Source organism: Mastigoproctus giganteus, chromosome 4, assembly GCF_048544385.1.
Source record: "Mastigoproctus giganteus isolate SK-2022 chromosome 4, ASM4854438v1, whole genome shotgun sequence".
Taxonomy (NCBI): Eukaryota; Metazoa; Arthropoda; class Arachnida; order Uropygi; family Thelyphonidae; genus Mastigoproctus; species Mastigoproctus giganteus.
The window spans coordinates 185,313,628-185,335,443 of NC_143578.1; the positions used below are offsets into that span (position 1 = coordinate 185,313,628).

The 21,816-nt window shown below is 35.6% G+C and overlaps 1 protein-coding gene across 2 annotated transcripts in view; it reads left to right on the forward strand.

Moving 5' to 3' along the window:
- Positions 1 to 21,816, forward strand: part of LOC150087253 (oxysterol-binding protein-related protein 11-like) — a 359,580-nt gene that overhangs the window by 323,261 nt on the left and 14,503 nt on the right. For both annotated transcript variants that reach the window (XM_090371101.1, XM_090371102.1), the window contains one exon: positions 17,391 to 17,456. In XM_090371101.1, the coding sequence (XP_090227227.1) occupies positions 17,391 to 17,456 (66 nt within the window). The remainder of the gene's footprint in view (positions 1 to 17,390; positions 17,457 to 21,816) is intronic.

The following is a 21,816-nucleotide window of genomic DNA, read 5'->3' on the forward strand; positions in this document are numbered from 1 at the left end:
TCCAGCAGTAATTCTTCCCCCATACATGCAATTTCAGATCAGATTTTTCCAGTTTGCTGGCTTGTTCTGTGTTCTGGTTTATTTGATTTATTTCTTCCGACAATCTCCATGTTTCTGTATGTTAAACTGGGATTTTGGCATTAATGCTTGATGCAAATAGGAAAATGTGTTGGAAAGTTGTCAGTTGGTGTGCATGTGCCGGGAGGGGGAATTGATTGGTTATACATCTTTTCCTTTTTTTTTTTTTTTTTTTTTGTTTAGTCTTTTTCTCAATAAAACCAGTCAGGTGATTGTTCTCATTGAACATATCTCTTTATGTATCTGAGCTTTTTGAATGTTTCCCCTGTAATCTTCTAATGATTTATTAAAATAGAAAGATATTTCTATAGTAACCACATGACTTTTGGTTTTGATCTGACAATTCTTTTTTTTTTTTTTTCTTTGAGATGCTGAATGAAGTGAAGTATCACAGTGGATAAAGTGGAATACAGATCAGTGATTTGGTTCCTCTTTCTGCAAGGGGAATAGACCTAAAACAATCCATAAAGAAAAAGTCGCTGTTAATAGAGAAGACTGTCCAGATTACAGTGTTGTTGCACATTGGTATAAAAATTTCAAATGTCAAAGAACCTCAGTGCATGATGAAGAAATCCCAAGATGCCTAGCAACTGAAACAGAAGAGAGTGTTACAAAAGTTCAGGCATTAATCCTGGAAGATCACTACTGTATTAGCATCAAAGAATTAGCTGCATAGCTCAAAATTAGTGTAGGGCCTGTGAAGAATCATTCATCCATCAACAGTTGTATATGAATAAAGTGTCTGCTAGATGGGTTCACAGACTTCTAACACCATTGTGCCCTTTCCTTCTTCTTACCAGAAGAAGGAAAGGGCACAATGTGCACATGAAACGTCGTTGCTGATATGCCAGGAAAAGAAATATGAGTTTTTCTTCACAGCTGGCCACCATGGGTAAAACTTGGATCCATCACTATGATCCTGAAACTAAACAAATGTCAAAACAATGGAAGAATGTGGAATCACCAACCCCTAAAAACACAAAGGTGCAACCAAGTGCTGGCAAGATGATGCTGTCAGTTTTTGGGATCAGCATTGTGTAATACTAACAGATTACCTTCAAAGGGGCTGTACTGTGACAGCAAAGTATTATTCCAACCTCATAAAGCTGCATGCTGCTATAAAAGAAAAAAGATGGGGAAAGTTATCTCTAAATAGGCCTACAAGGCTGGGACAATTCATATTGAACAATTAGACTTTACACCAGCCGGTATTCAAATAACGGCCTTACTCCGGGAAATTCCGGCCTTACTCCCGAGGAACCATGTGATGAGTGCCGTGGATCTGCTACTTAAGGATGTGCCACACAGCAGAAATATGCTGTTGAGAAAGGGGATTGCTATCCCCGAAAGCTACAGTTGTTACAGTATTTTATTTTATTAATTGATTTTATCATCATATTTTATATTTTTGTATTTTATTGTAAATTAAATCACATCAGTTTTAGACTACTATATATTTTATTTCATTTCATTTTATACGCTCGTATTTTATTTTATTTTATTGTAAATAAAGTGTTTTAGTTGCAAGATTGGAATTTGTTTGTTTGAATACCGGCTGGTGTAAAGTCTAATTGTTCAATATGGGGAAAGTTATCAAAAGGTGTTCACATGCTCCATGATAATAACCCTGCATATTCCTCACATGCTGCAATGAGGTGTGGGTTTGAAATATTGCTGCATTGCTGATGACAATGCAGCAGAGTGTTGTTCATGAAGAAACTACTGCAAAGTCATGGTTTGAAGGACAGTCAGAGGATGTCTACAAAACTAGCCTGTACAATTGAGATGTGGCAAATAGATGAATGCAGAATGGAACCAATAAACAATTGGATAAAGAAATAGAAGACAAAGTGAAGTGGAATGATTATATCAACCTAATGCAAAACAAGATTAGTTTAAAAAATAATAAATAATTTTTTTTTTAAACTAATTGCAGAAAGCTTTTCACAGAATGCTTGCTTTTTTTTTTTCAGTAGGTAGCAATCGCAATTACTGGTATGCCTATAACAATCTAATATATACTACATATGTAAAATACACATTATTGTATTTAAAAATATATAATTCTATGCATAGTATAATAGCAGTCTCTGGACATGGTCCACAGTTTGCAGCTCAAATATAAGAGTGACTCATATCTGAAAAAATGGTTGAGAAATGCCTCTAGCTGGATTTCTCAGTAATTTCTATTTTCATTTTGGTATACTATGAATTAAAGGCAGTTTTTTGTCTGGAGTTTAACATATTTGCTGCCCGAATGCAAACTTCCATCCAAATAAACTGCAAATTTTTGTGCCTCAACACAAATACGCATCCATTCATTTGCAACCAATAAATGGATGCTGTAAAGGGAAAGGCACATGAAATGAACAGCTAAGCAATATCTGCACATGCTCAGAACTAACTGACTGAACCATGCGCTATTGCATTATAGCTGCACTTTTGCTTAGTACCACTCTTTGCTATTAGAAACAGCTAAAGTTTTGATGCAACTGCCAAGGGACCTTGTGAGGTATTCACTTCGTAACATTCATTGGAACAACTTTGAAAAATCTATAATCCAAGATTTCCTTCAGATGATATTGAAGCTATTTCTCACTTTAATCCTGAAGAATTAGCACTTCTCATTCAAAAGATAGTTTAGAAAGCCATTTCCAGATCAACAAGGAAAAAGTTCTTGACTACCAAAACCACACCTGGTGGTCACAGGAACTCACTATACCAAGATAAAGTTCATCAAGCTAGAAAAACATTTCAAAAAGACCAAAGAAACAACATCTTACCATCAGAACAATTTAAAAAAATGTTTGAATCCTGGCAAAATTTCGTAAAAACTGCTGGTAACGAGGGTTTGTAGGGTTTGATTTATAAAACCCAGAAACAAAATAAATAGAGGAGATATCTTTAATGCAGTTATAACAAATACTGAAGGATCATTAAACTGGAACAATACTGTCAATAAAATACTAGACAGACTCTTCCCGCAGAACGACCCAACTCTTGAGTTCCCTCTGCGGGCTGAAATCATAAATTTAAATGAATCATATTTCATCCCCACTTCAATATTACCTTTCTCATTGGAAGAATTAAAATCAGCAGTTAATTCAATAGAAAAAGATAAATGTCCTGGGCTGGATCTACTAGATCTACTTTTCTTAAATGTTTCTATGAGCTATGACCAAATCATAAATGCTTAGAATTTAGTACCTTTTCTGTTATCTGGAAGTCAGCTTTGCTGAAAATTTTACCAAAACCAGGAAAACCATGCACGATCCAAAATCTTACAGGTCAATTGCCTTGCTTTCACATGTAGGAAAACTACTTGAACATTTAATCAGTCTCAGAATTAATTCACTGCTTGCCGGAGGCCAATTTAATTTCATCCCATCAATATGGCTTTACACCAGGCTGTGAAGATGCACTATTTCAAATGGAAAAAACTCACAGATAAATCTACATTCAAATACACTCTAATTTTATTTATAGACTTCAAAGGTACTTTTGATACACTTTGTGGGAGATTGTCCGTTGTCTTAGAGTAGCAAACTGCCCTCAGTTATTATACCTTCTCCAAAAGGACTACTTTAGTAATCGCTCCGTCTTGATACAAACTAAACACTAATCTGCATCTAGACATATTACTCAAGACTGCCCCCAGGGGTCTATTCTTGGGCCCCCAGTGTGGAACTTAGTCCTTAATGATGGCTTCTCTTCAATGATAACCTGACAAATATAAATACAATAGCTTATGCCAACGACTTATCCATTCTTGTCCACGGAAGTTCCAGAAAGTATTTAGAAACTTCAGCAAACAATATTCTCTCCAGACTATCTGACCGGGCCACTCAAAATAACCTTACAGTTTCAGTGACAAAAACGAAAATTATGATCTTTAAGGAAAGACTAAATTATGCTAGGCCTCCAATGATAAAATATCAAGGAAATTCACTTCCTTTAGTGTCCCACACACAAACAACTTGGCATTCTCCTAGATGACCATCTAGCCTTCTCTTCACATTTACAGCATCTCTTTAAAAAGATTAGGAACTTTATATCAATACTCTTCAGAATTTCTAGGAATGAATGGGGATTAAACAACAATACTCTCTATATCTTGAATCGTAGTGTCTTTATCCCAATTCTCTTGTATACCTCCTGTATTTGGTTTCAAAGAGTCAGCCTCCTTATTGTAAAATCCCAACTGGAAACTCTACGAAGGTCTTTTCTCTTGGCAATTGCTACGAACATTCCATACATTCTCCACACTGGTGCTAAGCTATCGCAGGCACTTTACCCACCGACCTTCATGTTATATATAAAGGTCTCTGCTATTATATTAGGAAAGGAATACCTATTATCTGCCTAAATATTATTGTCAATTCCAACTGCTGACCCAAAGAAAGAAAAAGAAAAAGAGAAATGCTGGAATCTTCTCACCAACTGTTTGCAATCTAGGTGGTCCTTGTTTACTAAAGGTATCGTTACTAAGTTGTTTATACCTGACATTTCATTTACCTTTTCCAACAAATGCAAAGCTCCTACAGTTTAATCTCACCTCTGAAGATTCTTGCTTACACGATGGCATTAAGGATTGGCAACATGTGATTTATTCTTGCCAAATCTACCAAGACTGTCAGCAAAAAATCTCAACTATTTCTCATCATTTTACCCCTGGAAACGAACACGATTTTATTGCAAATAAGGAAACTTTTGAAATTAAAATTCAAACTATTTTTGATATTAATACTGTGCATGAGTTATTTTTTATTTTTATTATTTATTATTATTTTATTATATATATATATATATATATGTGTGTATTTTCATTTTAGTGAAGGGTAACATAAGAAGTAAGTAGAATAGGACAGCTTAATCATGATGCCTTCCTAAGCTATCTTATCTTTTGGTCCAAACCCCCCCCCCATTTTTTTTTTTAAACTAATCCTGTATTGCATTCGGATGATACATTAATTCCAGTTTGTTTCTATTTTTCATCCAGTTGTTTATTGGTTCAATTTTGCATTCATCTATTATTGTAGAACTGAACTCCCAATTTGTCTCTTAATGATTTACATAGCACATTAATTACTGTGATTTCATTTTGTGCTTAGTTTCACCCATACTCAGCAGAGAAAGTGACAAGCTTCACCCATCAGTGGGTGAAGTTCCCTCTGCAGAAAGCTTCTTTGAAAATAAATCATTTTTGCTTCTTAATTTAAGGGTATCATAAGTTATGTCATTTTCATCATGTTGGAATAAAAACCTGCAGAACAAACTTTGCTTGATGGTTAAGTGAGCAACTGTGCAAACTTTAACCAACTGTTTATAACAGTTAAAGATACACTGGACAGAATGGAAGTCAGATGTGTCCTGGCCACCAAACACAGAATGCATAGTGAGTTGCCAACTGAGTTTTTGGAAGCATTAAGGTCAAATAATATTTAACTTAACATATTCAGTCAAATAATATTTAATTATAATGTAAATATAATTAATTGTATTCGGAGAACCGTTCACCATGCAGTAGTGCTACTCAAAAAACAAAGTTTGAACCAAATGAATCCGTTTCAAAAAAAAACTTTTTATGGTGGTGGGGGGGGGAAGGTCCTCACAGATTTCATAATGCTGGATGAGGAGAAGACCTGTATAATAATAATAAACAAAACTCAGTGAGTGACTGATTGACAGTACACTTTGATAGAGAAATAAACTGAGACATTGGTAACCTCGGATGGGATAGTAAAAAGATAACCCATTTCATCAGCATTGAGGAGGGGGGGCCTGAAAAAAGTAAGCAGAAGAGCCAAAAATAACAAAGGTGACTGCAGTCTACCCTGAGCAAACCTATATTGGTAATACACCTGAGAATTAAATTTAAAAAAATAATTTTCTCTCAGTTAATAGAAAAGAAATTAATTTTAATAATGTGAACTACAAATACAAAAATAAAGATAATAAAGATGATTCAATGACTATCACAGGCAGTTGACGTATTGAGAAAAATATCATGAAATTTGTTTAGCATTCCATGATAATAAATTAAAGAAACAAAGTAGAGTCACACAGGAATCTGTAGAGAGAGACAATAAGCCATAATTCAGAGAATACAGCCTGAAGGGGAAAAAACATTAGGTAAGAATGTGAAGAACAAAGAGAAATAGGTCTAAAATCACAAACATTTTCATTACTTCAACTAGTCGTACTGTTTCAAAACATAAAATAATCATTGAAAAAATAATCATTTCAATGACAGTGCAAATAAAATAGTATAACAAATACAAAAGAACAGCAGTTTTAACCCTAAAATTTGGAATCAAATGATACATTTTTAAGAGAATTGATACCTTCAATTCAATTTTGACATTTGCAGCCATAAGGGAAGAAACTGAAGTTAAATTACACTAGCCAACATGATTTTTACCTTAAATACTGTTTTTAGCCAATTTTTATGCGTAGATTTCATAAATCACCATGATAGTTTCACATCGTGTCACAGTTATTAAATATAGAGGGAGTTATATTTTACCAAAATATGCCAATTTCATATAATCTAGCCAGTAATGTATGACTACTAACAGATATAAGATAATTCTCTTAATTATAGCAATTGATTCTGGTCTGTTTCCTTGTGATAATCAGACTTCTACTTATGGTTCTTAGGTTCAAATTCCAATGCAAAAATTTACAATTTTAAGAGAGAGCACAGCCTTTTTGGTGAGGATTTTTGTAGGCTGTGCCAAGGTTTTCCAAGTATTAACTGATTGTGACATATTCTCAGGGTTGTAAATCTATCCTCCAAACATAAACAGCCCTTCAAGAGTAGGAGGGTGCGGCCCGCAACCCTTGCAGTAGCAGTAAAATAATTTCCAGCTCTACTTGCCAATTTGCAAATATTTTTCCTTTTAATGTTTTCACAAGTAGAACTAGTAAGTTGCCACATCTGTGTACTGTGTAGCAATAAAAGTTGAATTTGTGTTGTCTTTATATTGTAGTGTTCAAAACTGAATTTACATTTTCAGAAATTCATTTAGTGCTACAATGAATAAGTAGACACATAGGAAGTGTATCGATCATCCAGACAATTTTTGTTAGGTTTGTGGACGGTTTACCCCAAAGACTCGAAGGAAAAATATCTATGATGTTACAAAACTTTCGTATTCTTTTTATTTCAGATGTAAAATTAGTGATCAAGACAACCCTTGGGCACATCACAAGTGTTGTTTTACCTGTATGACAAACCTTAGGAAATGGTTACATGGCAAACTCAAAGTGTTACCTTTTGCAGTCCCTATGGTTTGGAGAGAACCATCTTTGGCAATCATTTAAGGCACATGGTTTTTTGGGTAATAGGAAAGAAGAAAACTATGAAATGTTGGTGTCTAATTTACTCGAGTGCTACAAAAACATGGGCTGTTGAATGTCATTGAAAATTCATTTTCTTCATTCCCATTTTGAATTTTTCGCCGAAAATCTGGGAGATGTGAGTGTGACAAACAAGGGAGTGGTTTCATCAAGATATTTCCACAATGGAAAAGCAGTACCAAGGTCGCTGGGATCCTGTAATGATGGGGGATCATTGCTGGTTCCTTGTGAGGGAGAGTAAGCAGGAATACAAGAGAAAATCCCTTAGTAGGAAACATTTTTAAGGACAAATGCAGGTATGCTGATTATATATTATTGAAATATAACTATTCGCTATGATTTATGATAATCTTTCTGTTGAATGGTTAATTGAGTTATAGAGAAGTATAATTTTTTTACACTTGTATTACAAACTTGAATTATACGTATATATCCCTTTATTTTAACATTAATCATTGGTACATCTTTTGATGTATACATGATAGAGACTTTTTATGGTGCTTTTCGGAATCAGCGTGTTTATTTCCTCCAGAATCACATATTTACATTGCATAGGTATGACAAAAAATATTTTTTGTTGACTAGTGTTATGTAATCGATACCAGGAGTTTCTTGCCAATTTTTAAGGTTATAAATGATGTAACTTTTTATCTCATTTCACAAGTGCACCTATGATACTTCAGAAAACAACGGGTCCCCTGGTTATGGTTTAATGCAAGGTGTCAAGAATTACAAAGCCTGCTGGGGATCGTCATGGAATAAGCATGGATTGAGTTACAGTTACTAAGAGTAAAAACAAGTGAAGTAATGTTAGGAGAATAGTGAACAAATTTGATAAAATTTCAGGTTACATTATCAAATGTGGACATTTTAGGGATATTAGATACATGATGTCACTCAGACATAAGGGACACAGAATTTCAATAATGGGAGTACCAAAAGGGGGGGGGGAATGCAATGTTGAGTCAGTTTGGTGTGACATAAGGGGAAACTGACACTGGGAAAACAAAGATAAGAGTTGAAGTGTGTTGTACATACAAGTAGAGCAGGCCAGTAAATCAGAATGCCTTATAATGGGGAACTTTAAATTTCCAGATATTAGCATTAGTTGAGGCATATGATGCAAGAAAGCAAGCTTATGCAGGATCAGCCAAAAAAAACTACCCATCTATTCATTCCAAATGCCTATCCAGTTCAGCCTTAAATTTATTTAAGCTATCAACTTTCACAACAAGAGATGGAAGTCTGTTCCAGCAATCAACTATCCGCTGGCTAAAGGCAAATTTCCACACATCTATTCTACAACTTTCTTTCCTCAATTTGAATATATTCCCCCTCATATTCTTAATCTGAGCAAGAGGAAGAATTCCATCAGCATTGAGCTTGCTCACCCTGTTCAAGGCTTTATACACCTCAATCAGATCACCTCGCATGTGCCTACTCTCCAGGAGCTGCAATTTGCAGAAATTAAGCCTTTCTTGGTAAGAGCACCCTTTTACTCACCTCACCAGTCTTGTTGCCCTTCTGTGTACTCGTTCTAGCAACTCTACATCCTTCGTAAAATGAGGCCTCCAGACCTGTATGCATTACTCAAGGTGTGGCCTGACCATTGCCTTATACAAAGGGATAATCACCTCCTTGTCTCTGCTAGCAAAATACCTATATATCATTAACAAAACCCCATGACCTGCTCTGATAGCCCATCTGTACTGCTCAGCGAACTTCATATCTGTCTGCACAGTTACCCCCTAGTCTTTTTCACTCTCCACTTCCCTGAGTGCAATACCACACAGTTAGTACATTTCTCTTGGGTTACAGTATCCATATGCAGTACTTTACATTTGTCAATGTTAAACTTCAGTTGCCACTTCTCAGCCCATTTTCCCAGCTAATCTAGATCCTGTTGCAGTAGCAAACTATCTTTACTATTGTTAACAACCCTGCCAACCTTTGTATCATCTGCAAAATTGGACATTAAGTCTGATCTACCTTCATCAATATCACTGATGAATACAAAAAACAAAAATGGGCCCAGCACCGAACCCTGGGGAACTCTACTAATAACATTAGTCCACAAAACGCAGTGTCCATTGATTACCACTCTCTGTCATCTCCCACTCAACCGTCCCTTTATCCATTGTAGCAACTTGCCATTAATGCCATACCACTCTAATTTGTACAGCAGTCTTCCATGTGTAACAGTATCAAAATCTTTCCTGAAATCCAAGTATATGATATCAACATTATTTTTTGCATCCAGGTCCTTTGTGACCACATCATAGTATCTAATAAAATTGGTTAGACAAGACCTCCCTTTAACAAACCTATGATGTGTCTTAACGATTACTGTAGTCTTGTCTAGATGATTCTGCAATGCTTCTTTAACCAGTGACTCCATTATTTTCCCTGGAACACAAATTAAACTAAAGGTCTATAGTTACTTGTGTCACCCTTTAAGAATCCCCTTTGTGAATTGGGGACACATTTGCACACCTCCAGTCCCCATGGACTGGAAGTGTGTGAATGTATCTGGTCCATGGGGGTCCATATAACTGGATAGATCCCATCCACTCTAGGTGCCTTCCTTATGTTTAACTTCAACAATTTCCCCTCCACTTTGCTCTGTTATTACAAAATCACTTAGCTCCCTGTTAGACTTTGATAACCTTCTGGCATTCCTCTCCTTGAATAACTCCTTATGTGTGAATGCAAAATACTCATTCAGTTTATCAGCTACCTCAGCATGATCATCAATAGTCAAACCATCTGTACCAATCTGATTCATCCCTTTCCTTCTAGAGTTAACATAAGAAAAGAACTCTTTGCTGTTTTTCTTTGCATCCTTTTTTCAAAGATTTCTCGTAATCTGCTTTCGCCTGCCTATCCTCCTTTGTGACTTGATTACAGACTAGCCTGGATCTTCCATAGGCCTCTGTTTTGCCTGATAATTTATATGCATCCCATTCATTTCTTCCCTGCCACAAGCCTCATTAATTCATTTGACATCCATTTAGGCCTAAACCTTGAACAATATTTCTTAGTTGGTATGAAAAGCCTAGTGGCCTCCAATTTCTGGACTGTTTTCTATACCAAGATTAAGTCCCTGAAGGCTTCCATTTAGAATTCACCATTGGTAACATCATCAGTTGATCCCACTGTATAGAATTTAAAAACTATCTGAGACCACTGTAGTCACCTTTACAAAAACAAAAAGTCCTTCCCTTTACCCTTGATGGTAGTTACAACTTTAAGTAAATCCTACATCAGTACACTGTGATCACTGCCACCTAGTGGTTCCTTTATCTGCCAATTCTTAATGCATGAGTAATCACTGCTGATAATCAGATCAAGAGTATTACTTCCTCTGGTTGCCTCTCGAACATGTTGCTGTAGAAAACAGCCATCCAATAAATCCACAAAAGCCTTTGCTAGTGTGTGAGTGACTAATCCACAAGTTCCAGTCAATATCTGGAATGTTAAAATCCCCCCATTAGAAGACATTCTGATTTACTGGCCCACTCTATATCTCTGCACAACTGCTCATTATACTCATCAGATTCATTAGTCCTATAACACACATGTACTCTCATTTTCCCTTTCTCAGTGCTTGTCACACCACACTGACTCTACATTGCATTGTCCACCAATGTTAATTGGATGCACTTCCTTAGATTTTATGCGTTTCTTAATTAACAGCATAACACCTCCTCCCTTCCTGTCCTGTCTATCCTTTCTGTATACAATGTACTCCCCAAATTCCAATTTTGCACTTATATCTGTGTGACACCACATCTCTGATATCCCAACAAAAAAAGATATTGATTGGAACTTGGGTGTTAGTCACTCATACAATAGTAAGACTTTTGTGGATTTGTTAAATGACTGTTTTCTATACCAATATTTTAGAAAGGCAATGAGAGAAAACAATACTCTTGATCTGATTATCAGCAGTAACTCTTCCTGTATGGTACAGTCTCGATTAACCGAGATTCCGCATTATCCTAGGTAAATTGTTGAAAAGTTGTATATACTTTGTAATCAAAGACAAGAGTATGTAGTTCAGTACAGAGTGGGAACTCCCACCAGTTGACTGTTGAGCCATGCTGATCTTTCACGTTTGTTGATTTCAGGGGCAGAATCACCTTGAGACTTACAGGGAAACCCCAATGGGCTGGAGACCAATGGAGGCTGGCGTGATTTTGGCCATAAACATTACAGCCAAACACACCAGTATGAGGCCACTACAAGTTTTCCCCAGTAAGAATTGTTGACCCAGTCCACCTCTGTTTGATTTTGTGACTTTTTACTCTCTAATTTTTTTATTTGTTGTGTTTCATCTATTTTATTAGGGTTAGTGTAAGCACTGGAAGGAGCAGCAGTGCGTAGCACACAGTTCTTGATTAGACTGGGGTTCGAGCCTGTCACCACCAAATATGGAGGATGCGGAAAGGTCAGGAAATGACCACCGCATATTCCCGGAGCAATATGGCCTTAGTTGCTAATGCTCCTAAAAACCAAACAACAACAACAGCACTATGAGTGGAAAACAGAAGCATATTGTTGTGTCTTTAGATATGCAGTTGAATGCAATCAAATGCTTGGATAAAAAAGTGGCTAGTGATGTAGGTGTTAGTGAAGTGACCGTAGGAGAAACAGAGCAGAAATTGAAAAATGGCATTCACAAAGAGCATCTGTATGTGATAGTGAAAAATTGAATAGAAAAACAATGAAGAAAGGAGAATTTGAACAAATTTCTGAAGCTCTTTTTTTTTTGTGGCTCACACAGATGAGAGACAAAGGAAGCTGCTTTTCACTCATCCACCTGCTCCAAATGTTTGTCTAGTTCTGCCTTGAATCTGTTTAAGCTATCAACTTCTACGACAGATGGAAATTTGTTCCAGCAATCAACCACCCGCTGGCTAAAGGCAAACTTCCACACATCTATCCTACAACTGTCTTTCCTCAATTTGAATTTATGCCCTCTCAGGTGATTATTCTGAGCAAGAGGAAGAATCCCATCAGCATTGAGCATGCTCAAACCATTCAAGGCTTTATACACCTCAATCAGATCACCTCGTAGGTGCCTAGTCTCCAGACACTGTAATTTGCAAAATTACAAGTCTACGACTTGTAATTTTTATACATGTACTTTTTTTTTAATAAAACAGTTTTAAATAAAATTAAAAGTGTTTTATTGTATAATTTAAAAATCTTTATGTTCATTAAGTAGGTCTAACCTGAAAATAGAGTGTACTCTATTTTCAGATTAGACCTACATTAATGTATTAAAATCCAGTTTATTTAATAATAATTTATCAAACTTGTGTTATCTGAGTTTTTGATTATCTAAGTCCGAGGTTCCCTTGGACTGATTTTACAGGCTAAGGCCTTAGAATTTCATAAGAATTTTAATGAAGGGGAAGAAAAATTTACCGCAAGTATTGGTTGGTTGGATCATTGGAAAAAAAGGTTTGGAGTTAAAAATCTGAACATCACTGGGGGAAAATTATCAGCTGTACCAAAGAAATAGCAACATTTACTGCTAAATTAGCAAAAATTATTCAAGAAGAAAATTTGAATTTGGATCAAATTTACAACTGTGATGAAACAGGCTAGAATTATAAAATGCTCCCATCCAAAACACTTGCAGCTAGAAAATAAAAATCAGCTCCTGGTTATAAACGAAGCAAGGAGAGAATGACTGTACTGGCATGTTCAAATTCATCAGGGGGGCATAAGCTTAAACTAACTCTCATTGGAAATTCAAAGAACCCCCGACCATTAAAAAATGTAAAATATTTGCCTGTTAACTATGCAAATCAAAAAAATGCATGGATGGATTCAAGTCTGTTTAAAACAGTTTCTTGAAGAATTTGTCCCCAGCACAAAAAAAATATTTGAACAAAAAAGAAACTTACCCTTAAAGCACTTTTAATTTTAGACAATGCTTCATCCCATCCAGACAAAAGTGAACTAGTTTTTGGTGACATCAGAGCTATGTTTTTGCTACCTAATGTGACATCCCTTCTTCAACCTCTAGATCAAGGTGTTTTAGAGACTTTGAAATGTAATATGGGCAACATCTCTTAAAACATATGCTTCAAAATCTTGAAACAGGGACCAGAGTTGTTGAGAATCTTAAAAAACATAAATATCAAGGGCATTATTTGCTGGTTGGTAGAAGCATGGAATGATGTTAAAACATCTACTCTTATTAAACCCTGGAAAAATATTTTATGCTCCCAAAATGAAGCCAACAAGAACGAGATGGCAACTGAAGATGAAAGAGGTGAGGAAACCCCTTTAAGAACTAGCCGATAACCTTCCTGTTTCGGACACTCTTACTACGGAGGATATTAAAGAATGGATGAATTCTGAACAGCTGGAAATTACTGATGGCATGATCGTAAAGCTTGTTGACGAACAAAACGTTGAAAGTGAAGATGATGAAGAGTGCACAGGGAAAAAAAAAAAAAAAAAATGACACACATGGAAGGTCTAAATGCTATTGAGTCAGTTTTACGTTATATTGTACAGCAGGAGAATACCACACCTGCCAATGTTTTGTTACTTAGGCCCCACAAAATATAGCAGATTAAAAGCGAGGAGCTGCTATGAAACAGAAACCCATTAAGGAATTTTATATATGATATTAAGGTGTAGTGCTAACGACTGTAAGTGAACATTTTTCTTGTCTAGCATTAACATTAGCAAGGGCACATGATGCAAGAAAGCAAGCTTATATAGCATCAGCCAAAAAGAAAACACACACACACCCTTCTCATTTCACTCATCCACCTGCTCCAAATGTTTGTCTAGTTCTGCCTTGAATCTGTTTAAGCTATCAACTTCTACAACAACAGATGGAAATATGTTCCAGCAATCAACCACCTGCTGGCTAAAGGCAAACTTCCACACATCTATCCTACAACTGTCTTTCCTCAATTTGAATTTATGCCCTCTCAGGCGATTATTCTGAGCAAGAGGAAGAATCCCATCAGCATTGATCATGCTCAAACCATTCAAGGATTTATACACCTCAATTAGATCACCTCACAGGTGCCTAGTCTCCAGACACTGTAATTTGCAAAATTACAAGTGTCTACGACTTGTAATTTTTATACATGTACTTTTTTTTTTCTTTTTTTTTTTTTTTTGGTAATAAAACAGTTTTAAATAAAATTAAAAGTGTTTTATTGTATAATTTAAGTCTTTATGTTCATTAAGTAGGTCTAAATAGAGTGTTCTCTATTTTCAGGTTAGACCTACGTTAATGTATTAAAATCCAGTTTATTTAATAATAATTTATCAAACCTGTGTTATCTGAGTTTTTGATTATCTAAGTCCGAGGTTCCCTTGGTCCACATTACCTTGGATAATCGAGACCTTACTGCATTAAGAGTCTGCAGATAAAAGAACTATTAGGAGGGCAGTGATCATAGGTATTGATGTGGAATTGAATTAACTTAAAGAAGTAACTGCTGTCAAAGGAAAAGGGAAGGGCTTTTGTTTTAGAAAAGGTCATTACAGAGGTCTTGGAGGGTTTCTAAAATGTATTCAGTGGCACCAACTGGTGACAGCAAATTCTAAATAGGAACATTCAGAGAAGTAACTGTATGATTTTACATACCAACTAAGAGATAATGTTTAAGGTTTAGACATAAATGGATGTCAGATGATCTGATGAGATTGGCAAGAGAGAAAAAATGCATATAGATTACTAATAAATTATCAGGAAACACAGAAACCTACAGTAGGTGTAATCTATGCTGCAATCAAGTTGTAAAGTAGTTAAACAAGCTAAGGAAGATTAGGAGAAGTCTCTGGGCAAAGAAAAGTAGAAAAGACTTTACTTACACTAGAAGGAAAGGGATAAATCACATTGGTCCACTAGATATGAATTATATAATTTTTGGTGATTTTTGTTTAGATTGCCGAGAAACTGAATAGATACTTTGTATCTACATTCACAGGTGAGGAATATTTTAAGGATGGGAATACCAGAAGTATATCAGATTATAGGGTGCTAAATGATTTTGATAACTAAGAGGAAAATGTATGAGATTTTTTAATGCACCTGGTTCAAATGGAATCTGAATCAGGTACCTTTAAGGTGGGGTAGGTCATTTAGATGGAATCTCTATGATTATATTGAGAGAGACAAAAATGGTCAGCAAACCTTTAGCCATAATTATGATAGCATCCTTGAATTCATGGGGATCCAATTGTGGATTGGAAATGTGCAAATGTATTCCAAATTCACAAAGGAAGATCAATGTGTGAAGTGAGCAATTACAGATCTGTAAGCTGGTCTTCTGTTTCATGGAAAATAATGGAGTCACTGCTAAAGAAGTAATGCAGGACCATCTAGACAGGAATTTAGTTATAACACAGTTACACCACGAAGTTTAAGCTTGAAAAATTCAAGGTACTGCAAATGAGTAACAGTAATCAAAGAATAACATAACAACTCTAAGGGTAGTGGAGAATGAGGGAACCAGAAATAATCGTGCAGTCATACTTGAAGTTTTATAAGCAGTGCAGATGGACTTCCAGGACCCCTGTCATTTTTTCACTAATATAAGGAATTTGCCAGCAAGAATAAGGAGATAATTATCCTATTGTAGGCATCAGATAGGCCCCAACTTGAGTGCTGAACAGAGATTCTGGAAGCCTCATTTCAGGGAGGATGATGACCTGTTGGAATGTGTGCAAAGAAAAGCAACAAGATTAGTGAGGAGAACAAAAGGGCATTCTTACCAAGAAAGGGTTAAGTTCTGCAAATGGCAGCCATCTCCATCTGGTGCTGTGGAAGTGGGTAGTTTGAATAAATTTAAGGAGGAACTTTTTTTTCTTTTACTGATGCTGTATAAGCTTGCTTTTTTGCACACTGCCTGATAATACTAAACACTTTTGAAAGTTCAAAGTATCTTTCTGCAGAAAGAAAAATCTATAGTTTTATAGTTTTTACCTACATTCTTTATAGCAGTGTTTCTTAAACTGTGTTCTGCAAAAAATCGTAATTAATAATTAAAAAATAAAAATAAATAAGTTTTGCATATTTGTAGCGTACACGACTTTTGTATCATTATAATTTTAACATTATTATTTATTTTTTATTTCAGTTATTAATATACTGGCATACTCTAATAATCAGATAGACTGCGGAACACTTTATTTTGGCAGGGGCTTTGCATAGAAAAATATGGGTAAGGGTAATGGCATCTACAAAAAAGTAGCAATGTAGTAGTCTAATATGTAATTCGTATGCAATTTATCCTGGAGTACATGGGTTGAAGGAAAGGGAAAAACGAATCGATATCATAATTAAACTCACTTCCTTGTATAAATTTTTTTTGATAATTATCAGTATTTCAAAATATTATTATTAAAATAAATGACCATGAATTTCTGGTTGAAAAAAGGAACTTTAAAACAAGAAGCAAAAGTTCTTCTAGTATTGCAACTGTGGTCGATGAAAACAAACACAATATTGTTACACTTCAAAGTAAGGATGAACAATTGCAGCCTTTTTCCCCAAAAATCCAAAGTGAAAAAACAAGAACCATCTAATAAAAGGCCAAAATGAAAGTATGATGACAGTTATTTGAATTTTGGCTTTACATGTGTTGGAAATAAAGTGCTCTTGATGCACAGTGTGTTGTATATAATAAAATATTAGCAAATAGTTCTTTGGCTCCCACTAAACTTATGTTCTGTAAATATATTGTGAGATGAAAAGTGTTCAGTTACTAAAAAAGTTTGGGAAACGCTGCTTTACAGTATTCATATCTGCTTAAATATTGGTGGTCATAGAAGTTAAAATGAATTCATACAAGCAGTATTTTCTTAATTTGTGCTGCTTTAATGAATCCAGTTATATAACTACTTGGCTATGAAAATTCGAACTTGCCACAAATTATATAACTTAAGTGCTATTTATGTTGCAGCTTGAGGACAGACAAAGGGAAGAAGAAATCAAAAGACAAGAAAAAGGAATCTCCTATCGTGGAAAGGTAAGCTTTATCCTTGTTAATTATTCTCAAGTTATGCAAAAAATATAAAAAATTCAAAAATATTTTAAATCATACAAGAAATAAATTATATTTCATTCTCCATTGTTTTATTATGCTATCTTCTATGAATTAATTGAGAAAGAGTTCTTTTGGATTGTTCTCAAACCTATTCACACACTACTTTCTTGACCTGTTCTGGCAACAAATGACATGCTTTCAGTGACTAGATAATTTTCTAAATATGATAAAAACATCTTGTAATTTAGTATTAGTAGTGGCAAATGATGCAAGAAAACAAACTTACACAGCATCAGCATAAAAAATAAAAAAAACCTTCCCACATCACCTCATCACCTGTCCATCCCCTACAATAGGTTGTCTAGCTCTTCCTTAAATTTTTACAAACTACTCTCTCTCTCCCCCGGCTGAAGGTAAACTTATGCACGTCTGTCTTCCAATCATCCTTCCTCAATTTGAATTTATGCCCCCTCGTGTATTTACTCTGAGCAAGAGGAAGAATGCCACTGACATCGAGTTTGCTCAATTCATTCAAAGCCTTAAACATCTCAATCAGATCACTTTGCAGGTGCCTAGTCTCCAGATGCTACAGTTTGCAGAACTGAAACCCTTCTTGGTAAAAGCACCCTTTTGTTCCCCCTCACTAGTCTTGTTGCCTTTCTCTGTTTCAGCAGATCTACATTCTTCTTTAAACGAGGCCTCTAAACCCATATGCAGTACTCAAGATGCAGTTTAACCATTGCATTGTACAGTGTATAGTGGCACTAAGCGTCGTAATACAAACTCTGTAAAGGCCAGGTGTGTGGGTTAGTGCCAGGTTTGTTGGTTTATTGTTCATCCATCCACGTAGCCCAAGGGCTTGTGGAATACCACGGACTCCTAGTTACCATAAAGACCACAAGGAGCTGGTCCGGGTACAGTAGGGAGGAACTATGGTGGAATGAACCCTGGGGTTGACTGAGCTTACCAGGGAGAGTTCAATTAAAAAAAGAAAAAAATTAGATTTTTATTTGAAAAGGTGTGGGAATGGCAGTTTGAGTTTGGAGGATAGGTGAAGGATTGGGGACAGAGGGCCACCCCACTTCAGAGGAAATCCACCCTCCATGGGGAGCTGATAAGAATACAGGTAGTTCCCAACTTTATGAGTTAATTCGTTCCTAGCGCGCGCTCATAAAGAGAAAACTTAAGGCGGAAATTTATTTCACATAGACAAATAGGGATTACGTTCTCAACAATGAAATTAGTTAGCTAATTAGTTTATGTTTAAACAATGATTGATTTATCCAAAGAAATGAAAGTAGCCTGTAAAATCAAGCAAATTATAATAATAAAGAAATTATTTATGACTTACAAATGTTAAAGAATGTTTATTCTTCATCACATCGACTAAATACACACTCGTTGATTGCTCATTATTGGCTCGGCACTCGTTGGTTTATTGTACAAGGAGTTGTCTTCAGAAATTCTTCAAGAGGTGTTTGTTTCCAAGCGCCTCCGTAGCCAGGTGGGAAGGAGCAGCAGTGCGTAGCACATGCTTCTTGATTAGACCGGGATTCGAGCCCGTCACCACCAAATACGGAGGATGCGGAAAGGTCAGGGAATGACCACCGCATATCCCGGAGCAATATGGCCTTAGTTGCTAATGCTCCTAAAAAAAAAACCAAATAACAATAGTTTGTTTCCAAGATAATCTTCTCTTTTCTTCATAAATTTCACGATAGCATGCATAAGCATTTTTTAATGGAACTCACAAATTGCACGGAGTAACAAGTTTATGAAGCTTAAAAAAAAAAAAGGGAATGAAGAGAATATTCTGAAAATTTATTTCTGATTTTTATATGATTGAAGATTTCAGTAAAGGGGAAACACATTTCATCATAATAACTTAAAAAAAACCACGGAATTCCAGCTATCAGTATTTTCGCAAATGCAATAACATGCAGTTTACTGCCCATTTATAATTGCTTGCTCTAACAGAAAAGCCCAATAAACCGAAAAGTGAAAATTGTTTTTTGGTCATAACCTTCAGAAATGTGCTTTAGAAAAATATCACAAGCCCGTTGAAAATTGGTTCTTATAACAGAACATATAACGATGAAAGTGTAGTGCATTTTAATGATTTGAATTGGTAACTAATACAATTTACGCTATCAACGTAAAATTTTTAATTACACTATTAATGTAAAATTACTACAATTAACGTAAAAAACCACAGAATTCCAGCTATTGGTATTTTTGCAAATGCAATAACATGCAGTTTATTACCCGTTTATAATTGCTTACACTAACAGAAAAGCCCAATAAACCAGAAAGTGCAAATTGTTTTTTGGTCGTAACCTTCAGAAACGTGCTTTAGAAAAATATCACAAACCATTCAAAATTGGTTCTTATAACAGAACGTATGATAACAATGAAAGTGTAGTGCATTTTAATGATTTGAATTGGTGATTAATACAATTTACACTATGAAAACGACCTTTTAGAGAGTTATAAAGCAAAAAATTAACTTCCAAGGTCATGGAATGAATTACCAAAAAAACAATGTACAGTATTATTGGGTTCACATTACAATATTTTCAAGATACGATGGTGTCTCTGGGACGGATTAATATCATAAAGCAGGTACACTGTATTGTACAGCTACGCACATGGTTTGAAATGCGGTATTTATGAATGTTTAACATTCATCTTTTGCAATTAATGTTCATATTTTCAATTTTGTTAATACAGTAAACCCTCGCTATTCGCAGTATCTGTATTCGCGGTCGCTGATTTAATATAAAACGAAACCTAAAAAAATGTGAATTTTAAAGCTGTGAACATTTTCTACCATAAAAAAAAAACATGGGCGTGGCTAAAATCATCTTTCCCGGTCAAAACAGAGGTCAGTGGGTGGGGGAGAGGGGTGACAAAATCGCGAGCCTGGATGTTTCTCGCTAATCCTTGTTCAGTATATGTTATGCGCTTGTCATGGAAGGTTTCGCCGTTTGCTTTTAATTTATATGCTTATAAGTTGAATAAATTTATAAATTGATATGCTTACAAATGTGAAAAATCTACCTTTTTGCAGTGTGTTAGTGAAAACAGACTTTTTTGAGTGTGTTAACGGAAAAAAGTGACTTTATTGTGGACAAGTTCTTTTCTAACCCCTACAAAAATATGGCTACGAATAAAAAGGGAAATGTGAAAAGATCAAAGAAGGTGATGACATTAGCGAATAAAATTGAGTTATTAGACAAAATTTCTAATGGTGAAAGTGTCTCCTCAGTGGCAAAACATTATAAAATCAATGAGTCAATGGTACGATCAATCAAGAAATCGGAAGAAAAAATCCGCCGTAGTATCCGTGAAAACGCGCTAATTGCTTCAAAAATTCGCTCTAACTTGTGATGTTAAATTAGAAAAAATGGAAAAGGCTTTAAATCTGTGGATAGAAGATGGAACTCATAATAAAATTCCGTTAAGTTCACTCATCATTCGTGAAAAGGCAAAACTCCTTTATCAACACTTTAGCGAAACTAGTGATAGCACTGGCGGGATAAGTTTTTTAGCTAGAAAAGGCGGCGCTGGTTTGAAAGGTTTGTTTGAAATTTCTAATAAATATTACATTTAATATTAAATTGTTTCTTATTTTCATTTCGATTTTTCACTATGTACCGTCTGTGTACATAGTCATATTATGAAGGTACATATAATACATACATAGACAAAATTTTAGACTAGTTTTTCTTATATATTTCATACTTTGGAATGGAACACCTTTATTACTATGGGAGCCATAACTCAGTATTCGCATTTTCGGTATTCACGACATTTCTCAGGAGCGTAACCCCCGTGAATAGCGGGGGTTTACTGTACTTGGGGGGAAAAAAAAAAATTCTTAAACCCGGAAACTTGTAAAGCGAAAACTCATAAAGTGGGAACTGCCTGTATAAAGTATTTAGGGTGGCAGAGCACATCAGGTGAAAGGTTTAGTAGGGAGGGAGTGGGAAATGTCCTGGGGTGTTAGGGAGGATTTAAGTCACAAAGTTAGGGCAAGCCCCCACATAGGGATGCAGGGGGGGGGCAGTACGGTCAGGCTTGTGAAGTCTGAAGGATCTGACACTCCCACACTGATCAGTTCAGCTGCAACCAGCGTTAGCATCCCACACCATTGCTGCCTAAGGAGGAATCGGCATTTTGTCAGCATAGGCAGTGGGGCATCTCCAGGTCGGTTGTATCCCTTACTGCAGCCATGTTTGAGGAGGTGCCTATCAACAACAGGTAAACACCTACACACCTTAAAATACTTATGAGAACACAAGATTTATATATATATATATATATGTATGCAAAAATATTT